Raw genomic sequence first — 17,303 nt, forward strand, 5'->3', positions numbered from 1 at the left:
TGCTCAGTGTGGAATTATACATACAGCTCTGAAATTGTAACAAGTGGTGACCAAGCACAGTGTAAGGGAGTGTTTTTGCACAAAGGAGCTATTCCCTTCCCATCCCTTCAGCTTTGTCTGAGTAGATTACAATCAGCACCTTGGATATGTGATGTTGGGTTCTCCAGTTAGACCGTGTCTGTATGGGAAGGTTATACTGGTAGAAGTGAAGGTGTAAATGTAAACAAATATAGTTATATATATATATATATATAGTCCAACTATACATAAATATAGTCAAACGTAGACACTCATTCCTCTACAAAAGTGCATTATTTTTGGTTTAGCTTATGTTACTTGGGAAGAGGTTTAAGCTAAGTGGAAAAAAGTCACTCTTCTCCAGAATAAAAATGCCCACACAGTGGGATTGTAAAGGGAAGGGTAAACCCCTTTGAAATCCCTCCTGGCCAGAGGAAAAACTCCTCTCACCTGTAAAGGGTTAAGAAGCTAAAGGTAACCTCGCTGGCACCTGACCAAAATGACCAATGAGGAGACAAGATACTTTCAAAAGCTGGGAGGAGGGAGAGAAACAAAGGGTCTGTGTGTCTGTCTTTATGCTGCCTTTGTCGGGGATAGACCAGGAATGGAGTCTTAGAACTTTTAGTAAGTAAGCTAGCTAGGTATGTGTTAGATTATGATTTCTTTAAATGGTGGAGAAAAGAATTGTGCTGAATAGAATAACTATTTCTGTCTGTGTATCTTTTTTGTAACTTAAGGTTTTGCCTAGAGGGGTTCTCTATGTTTTGAATCTAATTACCCTGTAAGGTATCTACCATCCTGATTTTACAGGGGGGATTTCTTTATTTCTATTTACTTCTATTTCTATTAAAAGTCTTCTTGTAAGAAAACTGAATGCTTTTTCATTGTTCTCAGATCCAAGGGTTTGGGTCTGTGGTCACCTATGCAAGTTGGTGAGGCTTTTTATCCAACATTTCCCAGGAAAGGGGGGGTGCAAGTGTTGGGAGGATTGTTCATTGTTCTTAAGATCCAAGGGTCTGGGTCTGTAGTCACCTAGGCAAATTGGTGAGGCTTTTTACCAAACTTTGTCCAGAAAGTGGGGTGCAAGGTTTTGGGAAGTATTTTGGGGGGGAAGACGTGTCCAAACAGCTCTTCCCCAGTAACCAGTATTTGTTTGGTGGTGGTAGCAGCCAATCCAAGGACAAAGGGTGGAATATTTTGTACCTTGGGGAAGTTTTGACCTAAGCTGGTAAAGATAAGCTTAGGAGGTTTTTCATGCAGGTCCCCACATCTGTACCCTAGAGTTCAGAGTGGGGGAGGAACCTTGACATACTGGTACAACTATATATTTGATACCATTTTCCTGTGTAGACAAGGTCTTAGCTCTGTGTGTGTGTGTGGAGGGGGGATGGTGGCAGAATTCTTATAACTGTTGTGTTAACTGGCTGAATTCAAAATTATGTGCTGAAGCAATTGTGGAGAGGTGGGAGAGCTTAAGTGGAAGGGGGAAGGGTAGCCTTGAGAAGAAGAAAACAAACTGCCCATTTCAGTTACAGGTTGCGTATCCTTAGCTACTTCTAACTCGCTTTTTATCGATAGAAGCTAAATTGGTAATTTTTCAGCACTTCAAAGTTAGTTTTTGTAACGGAAGGCGAGTGGATAGTGGCTGCCGGACCACAAACTGCTGCTGTAAACTTCTTTGACAAAGAAGGGTTCCATGTAATCCCCTATTTAAAAAAAGAAAAGAGAGAGAAAGGGAGAAGGTCGCTTAAATTGAATGAGCCAACTAACGGGCTAATTCACTAACGGGCTAGGGTGTGCAATGGGAGGCTACTAACATACGCTTCTTGGTGGTGGAAGGCAGTTGACTTTTGATCTCACAGTACATCAGTAGTGGACACCTGGGATGCATGGTTTACATCATCACTCTGACACAGAATGACTAGTGACTATGCTTTCTAATGAAGTTGTGTGGTGTTTCAGCATACATGTAAATCCAGCTCCAAGAGCCTCCCAGTCTACTTGTGCTTGATTGTGCTTTCTGGGATACTATGTTACAAATATTGATGCAAAAAATAAGCTTATTTTTTGCACCAACATTTGTAACATAGTATCTCAGAAAGCCTTGCAACCGCAGCCTACATAGGAAAATGCAAGTTGATTATAACTACATCGTATCTAATTGGTAATGTGGTGGAGCCTCAGTGAAGGTGCATGTGCAGTGGGCAGGTTTCACAGGGAATCATCAAGCATAAATAGAGTGGGAGGATCCTGGAGCTAGATTTGAAAGGTGGGATTTTCACTGGCCTTTCTCTGCTCAAGGAAATTTACCACTCGTTTCAACAGGAGCAGAGTTAAAGCTGAACTGAAAGCTTTTGAAAATCCCACCTGGATTTTTTTTTTCTATTGGGAGAGTAATTGGAGCGAGGGTTAGAAACTGCAGATAGGGGGATGAGTTTGAAAAGGCAGCACAAAAATGTGTAAGGACTATCAGGAGGGCATTAGTCATTCAATGAAATGACAAGAAGGCAATCAGAAACTGTAAACCAATAAGGTGGCTTAAAAGTGAGTACAAAATAGGCAAAACTGGGATTGCTATCCTCTCCTTTGACATTGTAATGACTAAATTATGGTTATGGGTATGAATATTGTTCATATCATGTTTTCCTTTCCTCCCTTACATGTGCTAATTGCTTTCAGTGTATTGTTTTTTCTTTCAAACCTATATATAGATTTACAATCTAAATATGACTATGCCTTTGTTCTGCTCTTCAAGTAAAGTGAGACAGTTCTCCACAGCCAAAAATAGCTAGGTAACTACTGGAGTACTCAAGGATGTACTTGGGATCAGTAGTTACAATCAGCAAACTGCCAACAGTAAAAATTCATTTACCTCTCCATGGTGTGATGTTATGTCCAGCATTTCAAAGTCATTATTTGTTTACTGTTTATATTATCCATTAGTTCATTAACTCTTCTACATGGTGGTTTTGATGTGCATGTCATTTGCGTTAGGTGCATATTGCTTTTGTTTCTTTTAGAAGTTTTTTTTTTGGGGGGGGTGAGGGGGTTAGCTTTTGACCTCAAAGACTTGGTTGTACATCTGAGAACCCACTAGCTCACTTTCCAAAAGGAATCTGAACAGATCTTTCCTTGAGGAACGAGAGTGTTGTACTCTGTATTCTTCATCCCACTAAATTTTATATGAATTTTACCTTTAACTGCTCATAAGTCATTTTTAATTCTTGCTTGAGCTAATGACTCTGGGCTATTAGTTTACGTAGTGCTTTATGGACAAATAAGAAAATTTACCTGTGGTGGGCAAGTATTTTTGACATTGGCAATTTAGTTTGATTGGATTTAATGCTGAAAATTATTCATTCTGTCTGCAGTCATGGAGACATTACAAACAAGTAATTTGAAATGTAAATTGTGATGCACTCTAGAGAGTGCAATCTTTCTTTAAGCACATAAGATGCTTTGTAAATTACTGCAAATTGTAAACCTTTCCCAATATATCAGTTTGCTTTATTACACAAGACTATTAAATCCAGTATAATCCTTTACAGGAATACAGCTATAAATCGGATGCATTGAATTGATTTACTTTAATGCAGTGACATCTGCTAATCTCTAAATTATTACAGTACTTACTGCAAGTTCTGAGCTAACCATTGTTACCAACTCTTGAGGTCTGTGAAACTCAATTAATACTTTTTGTCTTTTGCTGGCTCGTTAATGTTGTAATGGGTGATTATAGTGTGCATTGGTAAATTCTATGGCAATTAAGTGTCCTAAAATAGATTATCAGGATACAGCTTGCTTAAATGTTTTATTTTTTAAATTGCTTGCTTCTCTTGAAAGTCTAGCAGAATAATGGTTGGGTTGTTTGCTTTGTAGAAATTATGAAGCACACGGTAAGGCACAGCCCAAGAGATATGCCAAATCCAAGTATGACTTTGTGGCAAGAAACCACAGTGAACTTTCTGTCTTGAAGGATGATATTTTAGAGGTAATGTAGTACACAGAAATGAAATTTCTAATACTTCCCAGAACTGATGGCGTCCTCTCTGTGGGCAGTCTGAATGTTTGGGGTGATGACTTCTGACACACTAGTCTGAATTCTTCTGTAGGAATATGGAAAGTTCAGTTATTTTGTATCTTAGTCAAGATGCATGGGGATTCCATGCTGACCTATCACTTGTTGCTATAGACCTCATCTCTTTAATAGTTGGGTGGGATTTCACAGCCTTCTGCAATATGAATTTTAATATTAAAAATCTTTGAATAACAAGTCTAGAGACCCCATTCTTCCAGTCATTGTTCATACACATAGCGAGGGACAGTCTCTCACTTGAAAAGATTACAATCTAAATAGACAAGCCAGGCAAAAGGGGGAAGGAGAAACAGAGGCACAAAGAGATAAAGTTCTTGCCCGAGTTCTTGCATAGCAGTGGCAGAGTCAAACCTGGGACCTCTGACTACCAGCCCAGTTCCCTATTCTTGGAGCAATGCTGTCTCCCCAACTATTTACCTTCCCAAAATGTCATGATATCCTTAGGTTATTACTATCCTTGGCCAGCAGTTTAGAGTGCATATGTTCACCTTTAAGGGTGTGTCCTCTTCTCACACATGTATATCTCTGCTTACTTCCACTATGCCCCTTACATGGGGAATGCCCGATATGAACTGATCTTTAAGATCACTACTCTTTTTTTCTATTCCACATCCCACCTTTAAGTGCCTCAAAGAAACGAAGCGCTTATGGGCTATGTCTGCATTTGGAGCTGGGGTGTGATATTCCCAGTTGGAGTAGACCTACATGTGCGAGCTCGCAAACCGTGTAGCCCCAGTTGCATGGCAGCAGCATGCGCTAGCCACCCAAGTACAAATCTACCAGTATGCAGGACAGCGAACCCATGCCACCACTTGAGGCTGCCTGTGCTGCCATGGCTGTGCGACTGTTGGCACACGAGCTCAGCGAGCGCTTGGATGAGTTATGTCCATTCAAGCCGGGAATCGCACCCTGAGCTTCAAGTGTAGCCGCAGCTACTGAGGGACAGAAAGAGATGGTTGGTACTTCATAATATATAATTTAAAAAAAAATGGTACTTAATCAAATATATTCTTTTTTTATTTATGTCCCTCTCCCTCAAGCCTTCATAGATCACTGGTTAGGCTATAAGGTCTTTTGGGGGAGGAACTTCGTATTTATATCTGTAAGTATAGTGCCAGCTACACTGGCACCTGAGTCCTGAGTTAAACCTCTAAACGCTACTAAGTCTAAATATTAATTATGATGATACAAAGGGTGGTCTACAATAATTTCTTTGAGGCACCAATAAGAGCTGTGTCTTGGCACTATAATCAATTATTTGTATTTCTAAAGTGTTCTCGGCTATTGACTGTGTTGGAAGCATTTGATTTCTGTACTGGTGGGGAGTCTTATTTGCCTCCTGTGGAGATTAGAATAATTCTTTAGCTGAATTGAGCATGAGGGATAATCTATTTCAGGCTTAGCTTAATTAATAAAAGGCAGCATAATGCAGTGAGTTCCCATACCGGCCACCAGAAATCCCCAATTACCCAGCTGCCAACGTTCCATAAATACAATCACCACACACCCAAATAAAACCAAAAAGGAGACAAAAAAGTCTTCTAGTTAGGTCAGAGTGAGTGGACGAACTGGAGGAAGCAGGTGAATTATATTAAAAATGCATTTTCCCTCTATTAAATCTTAATGATCAGTTATAGATGAGATTAAAAAAATAGCCTTCAATGTCCTTTTTCTTGTATGATTACTGGTCAGGCATGTGTATTAGAAACACGGACTGTTTAAAAGCAATAAACAACGTATTTCTATATTAATGAAGCAGCTAGATGGGATGATTTCAGATAATGTTTGTTCACTATTCTATGTTTGGGCTACTCCCTGACTGTTGACTGGTATGCATCTAAGATTTGGTTTGGTTAGGTTACTTCTTATGATGTCAGTGTAGAGGTCACCAAACAGTTCGTGCAGCTCTATGATGTTCTGTCCTAAGCAAAATCTGGTGTACAGATTAATTTTTTTATGTTGTTAATCAGGTTGACCTGAAACGGACACAATTTGAGACGGCAGTAGAAAATTTGTGCCCTCTCTCCGGTGATTGCAATCAATCTAATTAAAAAAGAAACAGGGATCATGGAAAGTGGGGAGGGAGCAAAGGCCTGTGATGAGGAAGGAACTAAATCTGACTGAACAACTGACAGTTGCTGGACCAGATCCTGGCAACGACAGGGCTTTGCTTTAAGTGTTGCAATGCAAGCCTCAAAACAAGCCTGACATAAATGTCATTCAACCTTTTAACTTGACTTATTGTATCAAATGATTTCAGATCCTCGATGACCGAAAACAATGGTGGAAAGTTCAAAATAAAAGTGGCCTTGCAGGGTTTGTGCCAAACAACATCTTGGATCCACTGCGACCTCAGGAACCTGGTTTAAGACATTCTGAACCTGCATACAGTCACACCATACAGGTATCCTTTGTTCCTTAGAAAAAAAATCCATTTATATTTTTAATGATGGAGTAGGGTAAGGTGGTTCAAAGCAGAACAACAACAAAAATCTGTAAATTCTACTGCAACCTCAAAATTCCTGTTGGCTCTATATAAGTTGAACTTTATTTCTCTGTTATGTAGAGTCTAAAATAAAAATAAAATTGACAGAATTTATAATAGGTCAAATCTTTTCCTTTGGATCTTCTGTTTCTGTTATCCGATTGACAGACATCAAATATTCGAAACCTAATATGTATGGTGTACATTTATTTTAATTACAAATACCTTTCATATGTTGATAGCTGTTGATGCCAAAGAAGGAGTTTGAATTATTTAAGGTAGGGTTAACTTCATTCCTTCTCAGAGAGTGAATTTTAGCGTATCTTTTAGTTTCTGTCCTTTTTGTGTGTTGTATGTATATCTATTAGTCTATAATATCTACTTCTCTCAATTTTTGAGTGAATAGGTCTAGACCTCTGTGTGGTATTGTGGGTGCCATAGAATCATGTGTTTGCTGTTTGAATTTATGGAGCAATCATTTCTCAACGATAGCCCTAGAGCACCAACAGAAAAATTTGATGCTTGTGTCTAAGCTTTTGGCCTAATTTTGTTTTTCTTTTACATAATGGTGGGTTGAAGTATTTTATCTGCTCGTTATATACATGGAGCACAACCAGAGCCCAATACTGCAATGGTAAATTACCAGGGTTCTTTACATCCATTTAATTACTCATGTGAATAAGGATTTGTAGGATAAGGACCAAATATGTTTTTTTTACACTATCGTAACAGGCCAATGGCTTATATTTAGCTGGAGATACCATATTTTGGGAGAGTTTGTTTTTTCTTTCTGCTGTGTTGGTTCTAGAGATGGGCAAGCCAGTTAAGATAAAGCAGAATTCCCAGCCCTGCCCCTGAACCAAACTTTGATCCAAAATGCAAACCAAACTTCAACTGAAACTTTCTGTGGTTAACCTGTTTCCCCATTATTCATTTCCTTGTACCTCTGCATTTATAGTTTCCAGTTCAAAATAGAGTGCTCATCTACAATTGTTTAGTGTTTGTATTACAGAGGCATCTGGAGGTCCTAATCAAGGCTCTCGTGCTAGGTGCTGTCCACATAAATCACACAAAAGAAAGATGCAGCCTTTTATGCTATTTCTGGCCTGTCTAGGGATACCTGAGCATCTCTCGTGAAACTAGTCTCGTAATATATCCAGGCTAATATTGAAAAACCCAGTACATTCAGATAAAGTACTTGGGATAAGTATCCAAAATTTTGAGCACTCACTTAAACTTGGGACTGATCAGTAATCCATATAAGTCAACGGGAGTCTTTTCATTGAGCTCATTGGACTTTGAATCAGGTCTTTTATGAACTTTGCCTCTCACTAGTTGTTTTCCAGTAATGTTTGAGCTCTTCCTCTGAATAAATTCTGTTTTTATGTGTGTGTGAAATGAAGCATGTATGTGTAGTGTTTTGCAAACTCTGTTTAAAGATCTGTTGTGGTTTTTTTCTAACTCAAGTGCATGTATTTTCAGTTTGTTTGTTTTGGAACTACTTACAAAAAAAATTAAGCAGGTCTTGTTGGGACATTTTTGAGTAGAAGTTCGTAATACGTTTTGCATGATTCACTCCAGATTTGGGAGGATTTCATGAAATAATGAAACAACATCAAAAAATAGAAGTCCATGTTTTCACTAATTTCACAGAATCATGGAAATTAGAAATGGGTAATAATGATCTTTAATGCCATAGTCCTTCCACCCCCTTACAGTAGTGGATTGTTCCCAACAGTTCATTGTACTTCTGCTTTGTTCAGTTTAAAATAATCCAAATGCACCACTTCCCTTATGAAGCTGTTCTAGATCTCGCAGGGAATTTTCTTGTATTCACCCTAACTGTTCCGTTTCCTCTCTTCACCCTGTTGCTTGATTTGTTGATGCAGCTGGTGGCTATGTAACCGAAAAGAAAGAACCTATATTCGAAACGTAAGAACAGCCATACTGGTTCAGACCAAAGGTCCATCTAGCCCAGTATCCTGTCTTCCGACAGTGGCCCGTGCCAGATAAGTCCAACTCCTATGCAACTGTACATATTAAAAAAAAAAAAGCAACAATATAGGAAATAATGCATAAAGAAAGCATTCCCCGGGCAGCTGCAGGCTGTACTTGGCTCATTATTGTAGTTTGATCATTTTAAAATAATCGCTAAATAGTCATCATCCTAATGTTTGCTCTCTAAGGCAAATTACATTTGGCAATACCATAATTTATAATGTTATCTAAAAAATCACCTGAGATTTAGTGCATCACAAATTGTTGCCTAAACTTATAGTCGTGAATGAGGAAGGTCTTTACAAACAGGTAACATTCATAGTTACTAATGTCACCTTCTATTTCATGTTGAAGATTATAAACTTAAGTGCTCCTGAGCCTTTTCTCTTGGGTATTAATTTGGCCCATATTAACATAGAGGTGTACAGATGCTGTTTTTAATATGTTTAGCCTCACTACTAACTGTGAAGTAGGGAAGTGCTATTATCCCCATTTTACTGAGGGAGAACTGAGGCAGAGAGAGACTAAGTGACTTGCTAAAGTGTCCCCCAGGAAGTCTCTGGGAGAACAGGGAATTGAACCTGGACCTCCTGAGTCCCAGACTGGCACCATAACTTTCTTTCGTCTCCTCCAAATGTGAGCACTGGCTTCTGTACAATCCGTTCCAATGCACCTAAGTGCTGAGCAGGCTTCTCCATGCTTTCAAACACAACTTCTGCTTCAGCGCTGGCATGCATGGGGCCTGTCAGTTGTGACAAATGCTGTGGGCTTTTTTGATGTAGTTATTTATTTGTCCGTTCATTTAATGTGTCCCTGGTGGTCTGCAAAGCACACATGACAGCAGGGAAAATCCACTTCCTGATGCTAAGGCCTTAAGGCCCCATTGAGACTGTCAGACTCATTTTTTCTTATGATTTTTCTACAGAAGTAACCCCTCTCTTGGGGAGGTGAATAGCTAGGGCAGAGGTCGGTAACCTATCAAAGAGGAGGAGCCATTTTTTGGTTTTTGTCTTTGACCAAAATATTTTGAGAGCTACATCACACGCAAAGCTATTTGTAGAGTTAGAATTTATCAACTAACAATAATTGAACATATTAAAAAAACGAGGAGTCCTTGTGGCACCTGAGAGACTAACAAATTTATTTGGGCATAAGCTTTCATGGGCTAGAACCCACTTCATCAGATGCCCATGAAAGCTTATGCCCAAATAAATTTTAGTCTCTAAGGTGCTGCAAGGACTCCTCATTGTTTTTGCTGATACAGACTAACCTGCTACCACTCTGAAACATGAACATATTAAAGTTATTACTACTGACCAATACTTTTAATGTGACTTCTGCCATTTGAATTTGAATATAAACACATTGGTTCCCGGCTAATGGGAGCTGCGGGGGCGGTGCTTGCGGGCGCAGGCAGCGCACAGAGACCCGCTGCCTCCTTCCCCCCAAGGGGCACGCAGAGACGTGCCAGCAGCCAGCCGCTTCCAGGAGCAGCGTGGGGCCAAAGCCCTGCTGCGCCGACAGCCGGGAGCCGCCTGTGGTAAGCGCCTCCCAGCCAGAACCTGCACTTTGCACCCCCTCAAAAAACAGCTGCCCTCAAGGGGGCAGCCAAAAAGCTGCATGTGTCTCCGGAGCCACAGGTTGCCCACCCCTGAGGGAGGGCATTAATTATTGCACTTGAATATATGCAAGAGAGCCTTTTGCGTACTTGCAGCTTTGTTTGCTCTGCTGTTGACCTTTGTCGGTACTCATTGAATTAGATTTTGGGTTAAACTCTGAAACCTCTTAATGGGCTGGTCCAAGATAGTTACCTGATAGTGAGTCCTTGGTGCCTTTGGAGATGGTGGTCAGTACAGCAGACTTACAAAATAGGCGAGCCGCGAGCCACTAGCCCAGTCTACCTCCACAGTCCAAGAGCTGTGGAATGTTCTCCCCTCTGGTCTAGGGTAAACTGTGGAATTTCAAATTACTACACAAAGACATTCAAACTACTAAAATACTAACATTTTCTTTTAGAACTTCAATATGGCACACTGGTGCTTGTGTATGAGTTTTATGCTAATGTGACTTCCTTGTTGTCGTAGCCTCTTATGATTTTAGCTGTTTAATCTGCCTTTGTCACTGTAGAGCAGCAAAGATATTTTGACTGATGTCAGATAAACAATACATTATGCATATTAATAATTTGCCAAGCAATCTAATCATTTCCTTTCTTTTAGTAATAACACTTCCAGTGGAAATAGAGTAGATACAATAATTGTGCATTTTATTATTTTTTCAAAAAGTAAAATTGAGAGATGTGATTTAAAAGGTGTGACATGATGGATACGGCCCTGTGAGTCAGAGGAGTATTATACCCATTTTATAGATGAGTTCAGGCACAGAGGGCAAATTTCCACTCTTTTGTTTTCAAAATTTGAGACTCAATGAGATTTACGCTCCTCAGCCACTTGTGAAAATAGGAATTAGCGCCCAAGTGACTTAGGGACCTTTTGAATATGTTATATAAAGGCGCTTAAATGACTTGACAAATGTCACCGAGGAATTTGGTGAAAGAACTGGGAACTGAACGTTTACATCCTGATTTCCAGCCCACTGCCTTAACCCCAAGGCCACTCATCTGCTTTTTTTAACCCTTTGCAAGTCTGAGCTGTGCTGAATGACAGAGGTACCTAGATAGTTATATGCAAATATTTGCTATCCATATTTTTACAAATTGTTAGAGATTACTCTAATCCAATAAACAACTGAATGTAGAGCTATAATGTACAACACATTTTTTGCTTTACTGGCAATTCCAAATAAGTGTGGGGATGGGGAAAATTGTTTTGGGTCTAACCAAAACCAGTGTGTTTTTTAAATTTTTAGCTAGGTTTTTTTTTTAAGCTATCATTTCTGGTTGAACAAAATGTTTCATTAGATTTTGAGTGTTTAATACTTTTAATAAATTTACATTAAATTTTCAAATAAATAGTCATTTTGAACCAAAAAATAAATATATTTCCTTTAGAAAATAATGTTGTTTTCATTTTGACTGTTTCGGAAATTTTTTTACGTGAACAATTGTCAAAATGGATACAATTCACAAAATGTTTCATAGAGTCATAGAAGTATAGGACTGGAAGAGACCTCAGTAGGTCATCTATTCCAGCCCCCTTCACTCTATGCAGGACTATGTAATAACTAGACCATTCCTGATAGGTGTTTGTCTAACCTGTTCTTAAAAGCCTCCAATGATGGAGAGTCCACAACCTCCCTAGGCAATTTATTCCAGTGCTTAACTACCCTGACAGTTGGGAAGTTTTTCCTAATGTCCAACCTACACCACCCTTGCTTCAATTTCAGCCCATTGCTTCTTGTGTCCTCAGAGGTTAATGAGAACAATTTTTCACCCTCTTCCTTTTAACAAATTTTTATGTACTTGAAAACTGTTATGTCTCAGTCATCTCTTCTCCAGACTAAACAAACCCATTTTTTTCAGTCTTTCCTCATAGGTCATGTTTTCTAGACCTTTAATCATTTTTATTCCTCTCATCTGGACTTTCTCTAATTTGTCAACATCTTTCCTGAAATGCGGTGCCCGGGAGTGGACACAGTACTCCAGCTGAAACCTTATCAATGTGGAGTAGAGCAGGAAAATTACTTGTCTTGCTTCCAACACTCCTGCTAATACATCCCAGAATGCCGTTCACTGTTTTTGTAACAGTGTTGCACTGTTGACTCATATTTAGCTATTCACTATATTCGCTATAGCCCACAGATCTCTTTCGGCAGTACTCCTTCCTAGGCAGTCATTTCCCATTTGTATGTGTGTAATTGATTGTTCCTTCCTAAATGAAGTACTTTGCATTTGTTCTTATGAAATTTCATCCTATTTACTTCAGGTCATTTCTCCAGTTTGTCCAGAGTATTTTGAATTTTAATCCTGTCCTCCAAAGCACTTGCAACCAGCTCCCAGCTTGGTATTGTCCGCAAACTTTTATGAGTGTTTTCTCTTTGCCATTATCTAAATCGTTGATGAAGATATTGAGCAGAACTGAACCAGGACCAATCCCTGCAGGACCGCACCTGACATGCCTTTCCAGCTTGACTGTGATCCCCTTTTTCAGTATTACTGAATCTTCATTCCCTCCCCTCCTCCCCCCAAAAAAAGTTTTAGCCAAAAAAATGTGCCCAGCTCTGATTGTGCAGTACAGCTGAACTCAGAAATCCACTGTGATTCCTCAAGGGCTGTTGTTAGATATGGTGGTGTTTAATATCTTGATAAATGACCTAGAATAAAGCAATGAGAAAATTTACCAAAGGTACATGTGTAGGATCAGTGGTTGACACTGGAAATACCCCCAGGATCTTCAAGGAATTTAATGTTGACAATTACACATTTTATGATGTTTGCAAATCCGAAGAATTACAAAGCGCTTATCAGACTTTTAGTCAGCTAGAAATCAGTTAGAATATGCTGTATATTGGGTAGATGCTTTCACTTCTCCAATATTGCAGCTATTACTCCTGGGGGAATTCTGTGCCAAAAAATTCTGTGGACAATATTTTAAAATTCTGCATATCTTATTTGTCAAAACAACACAATATAATCACACCAGTTTGAATTATTTTGGTAATTTATTTCAAGATACATGTGAACAAGTATATCTGTCACAATACAGATAGCAAAAAAGTTTCAGGAAAATGTTTTGTCAAATAGATCCCTTACTAGGCATACTAATACAGAATTTTGAGTAATAATTTATTTAAACTACAATACAGAAACATATTTTCCGCGCCCCTCAGAAGCAGTGCAAAGGCTTGGAGGAGTTGGGGGTAACAGAGGAGCTGAGGTAGAGGGAAGTAATTGCTGGGTAGGAACCTGGGAGTGAACTTGGAGGGTTGTTGGGTGGGGTAGAAGCATGGAATAGGTTTTTTTGGGGGGGAGGGATTGTTAAGGAGTTGCGGACTACCCCATGCAGACCCTGGCTGACCCCTAGCTTCTCCCATTCAGTCAGGCACATCTGCCCCATCCGCATGTCCCTGAACCCACAGTCAGCCAACCCCTGCCCTCATGCACCTCCCGCCCCATCCCCATGTGTCCCAGCCACCCTTGCCCCCATGTGGCTCTGCACCCCCACTCCCATTCAGCCCCCACACCAGCCCCTCTGAAACCCACTATATGTAACCCTCCAGCAGCCCATGTGCCTCACTTTGTTCCATCCCCATATCCCATGCCTCCTCACCTGACCCCATGGGCAGGGCGCTATGAGGAATGCAGTCTCTCTTCCTTACTATCAGCTGCTGACTGCTCTGGCCAATGAGCTGGCTGCCCTCAGTTCTGGCATCATGGCAGCCCTTGGTGGGCTAAAAGCATAACTGCAGCATCTCTCCAGCAGAGTGTATTTTCTGCGGGGAAAAAATGCGGGGGACAGGAATTCTGTGCATGCGCAGTGATGCAGAATTCCCCCCCAGGAGTAAACCATAACAAAGCTGGGCTTGGTCAGTATTAAAAGGGAGATCTCCAAAAGAAAATTCAAGTGCTGTAGGAGTGTTTGAGCTTATTAGGAATTTATCATGATTATAGAGCTAGCTGCACCTCTCCCCCTCTTTTGGTCTCTGACAGCACACACTCAGGTGCTAGGCCTCATGCTCCTACCTGTCTTCGGGTGGAATTTCACAATTACACCATTCTTAGACTGGGCTCTGGGCTACAGTACCCTATATGTCAACCATCATTACCCAGCAGGTCCAGCTGGGCTTGGACACCTGCACTTCAGGAGCCAGTGACCAAATATTCTTCTTAAAATTAGTGTTTAATTAGCACAAAGAACAAAGCATTAGAGAATTCTGTCTCTTCCCTTGCCATTCCTTTTTCACCCCTCAGTTCTGCTCTCTAACCATTGGAATCCTGTGCAAAACAGCAGTATGTCTGACTTGGCCTATATATTGAGAGACAATCCTGGCCACTAGTTTCAAGATCTAAACACCCGTGCACATATACAAACACCCTGGTGTGGTGGAAATAAAATGCTGCCTGCCAGGGATTGATCACACCTGCTTGGGTTTAGATGGTCCCTCAATGACTTTATCTGCCTTAGGGCAAGTCCACGCTACGGGGGAATGTTGATCTATACTACGCAATTTGAGTTACGTTAGTAGCATAACTGAAGTCGACGTAGCTTAGATCTACTTACTGTGGGGTCCACACTATGCTATGTTGATGGGATACCGGAGTGGATGGGAGAGTGATCCACGGTCAATTTAGCGGGTCTTCACTGGACTCGCTAAATCGACCCCCGGTGGATTGATTGCCACAGCGTCGATCCACCGGTAAGTGGAGACAAGCCCTTAGTTTTATTTTAGCTGGCAGATATAGTCATGCTACCAAACCTTTTGGCTTTATAAAGTGGTAAGTTGGATTCCATTTTAACAATTCTAGTTAAATCGCCTCAAATATTCTAGTTTCAGCAAGAACAAATGTTAATGTCCTTTTTTTCTATTCCGAATCCCCAACACACATTTAAACCATTTGAATCTGAGTTGATTAGGCTGATTAACACTCAGAAGCTTACACTACAATACTGCAATGATGCACAGTATCTCCCTGATCTCACCTGAAGGGTTTTTTAACCATGAAGTGTAGATGCTATTTGTATCTATTCAAAGGTACCTTTTAAAGCAAACTGGTTACTTACTAAAGTGTCATTCATTTTTCTAGTGTTTTTCGTAAAGAAAATGTTACATGTTAAATTCTTACCAGTCATTCTGGGGATCCTTACAAGAGAAGGCAAACCTTTTACCAAAGAACCTACCTTTCTGTTTGCTTTGGCGTGTGAGCACCGAGGTAGAGTTCTATTCTCCTCCTTTAGGACAAACGTCCTTTACGTTCCTTGGAATCTTGTCCATGAAGCCTTTCTTTCAAGTCTTTTTTTTGTTTAGCTATTGGCTTAAAATTATTTCTCTGTGCCTTCCCCCTGACACTGAGCATTTGTGCCCAAAATTCATGTCTGTTGCCAGCTGCTCTAGATACCGATGTACTTGTATATTGCCAACTGTTAACTTCCCTGTTGATTGTGAAGTGCACTGTAACAAAGGGGAACACATGCCAGGTGCTCATTTGGTAGTGGCCAAAGAGATGATGTCATTTTGAATTGAGCCAGTACCCCTTTATATTATTCCTTAATAAAATGCTGTTCTATTAAATTTGCTGTCATAACATGGGTTATTAGTGATTGAGAAGATGCCACTTTTCTATCTGAGTCAGTTCTGATCCAATTCTGCATTATGCTTTAAGGGGGCACTTAGCGGATAGAAGTGCTATTGTTTGGATGTCCTGATATGTAAATATGTCCTGATTACTGAGAGTGGTTCAAATTTCCCATTTAGTACTTTTTTCAAGAAATGGGGAATTAATCTTGACAATCCTAGCCAATACCAACCAACCTAAATTCTCTCTCTAGGCCTGGCTGTCTGAATTGTTCTTCACTTTCTGCCCTAAACAGTTATGTATTGACGCTATGCACTGTTACACTGCTGCTGTGTTTCATCTCAGAGGTGGTTAGTAGTCTGAGAGTGCAAAGTGATTTAATTTTGTATGTGTGTATATATCACATATGGGGAGAAGGAGAGAGAGTGTGTGTATTTTGGACAGTAAGTCCTCTCAATAAAGCACTTATGGATCCCCTGGGACAGTATATGTACATGCACAAGACTTTTATCACAAACTATTTCTCCCTAAAACACAACATTTCGCTGAGTATATTTTTCTCTGACTGCACTGACAGAATGCAGCTATCTGCATCCAGGTGGGTACGCTGCCATCCAGTTTGCAGTTGTCTTTGCCTTTTCTGGTTTTTCTCTTGACTCTCTCCTCTACTTACAAGCCTTATCGACAGTTTCTCTGCTCTGAAAGTACTATCTGTTTCTTTATAATTTAGTGTATCCGCTTGCACTAAACAGGGCTCCCACTTTGACAGCTTGTTTTCTGCCTCAATTGGCTCTTTCAGATGCAATGTTGGCATTGCGTCTCTTCAGCTGCTTCATGCTGGCACAAAGGTATCACCATTCTGTGCCCTCTGTCACTGTGTTTGAGAGGAGTCTGATTCTGTCCCACGGCCAATACTCTTCTTTGATAGCCTGATTTTCTATTTATTATTCTTTTGTAATGTATTCATTTGCATTGCATTGTGGTGGCCCCTGCATGCCCCAGTCACAGGGCTGGTCTATGTACAATTTTTGTACCCCTTAAATTATATTGGTTTGAGGTTAAAGTGATACGACCCCCCAATAGTGTGAACAAAGTTATACTAGTATATAGATGTTAAACTCTAACCTATACTGGTATAGTCTACATGGGGAAATTTACCAGCATAACTACACCTTTATATTGATACCACTGTAACTCCACATGTAGACTCTCTTATTCCGGAATAAGGGTGCCCACATGGGGAGTTATACCAGTATAAGTTATGGTGTTGTAATCATATTAGTATAGTTATGCTGGTAAATTTCCAAGTGTAGACAATACCTTACTCCCATAAATGTAGAGGAATAAGTTATATCGGTATTATATTAGCACCTTTCTACTGATATCGCTGAATTGACATTAGAGACGTATACTGTTTTAATTATTTAGAAAAATCACACCTATCGTCAAAATAGTTTTAAGTCAGTACAAAAACTATGGGTAGACCAGGCCAGTGGCTGAGGCCACACTGTGTT

General features: G+C 40.1%; 1 protein-coding gene and 1 long non-coding RNA gene across 11 annotated transcripts in view; one reads left to right on the forward strand and one right to left on the reverse strand.

Moving 5' to 3' along the window:
• Positions 1-17,303, forward strand: part of EPS8 (EGFR pathway substrate 8, signaling adaptor) — a 219,391-nt gene that overhangs the window by 182,878 nt on the left and 19,210 nt on the right. For 9 of the 10 annotated variants that reach the window (XM_073319146.1, XM_073319138.1, XM_073319194.1 and 6 more), the window contains 2 exons: positions 3,898-4,009; positions 6,375-6,518. In XM_073319146.1, the coding sequence (XP_073175247.1) occupies positions 3,898-4,009; positions 6,375-6,518 (256 nt within the window). Of the gene's footprint in view, positions 1-3,897; positions 4,010-6,374; positions 6,519-17,303 lie in introns of those variants that run through there. The other variant, XM_073319214.1, reaches the window with a different exon arrangement.
• Positions 12,810-15,547, reverse strand: LOC140901053 (uncharacterized). The gene is made up of 3 exons (XR_012155766.1): positions 15,395-15,547; positions 13,826-13,988; positions 12,810-12,869 (listed from the first exon to the last, which is right to left on the reverse strand). It is a non-coding gene; the product is annotated as an uncharacterized lncRNA (long non-coding RNA).

Source organism: Lepidochelys kempii, chromosome 1, assembly GCF_965140265.1.
Source record: "Lepidochelys kempii isolate rLepKem1 chromosome 1, rLepKem1.hap2, whole genome shotgun sequence".
Lineage (NCBI taxonomy): Eukaryota > Metazoa > Chordata > Testudines > Cheloniidae > Lepidochelys > Lepidochelys kempii.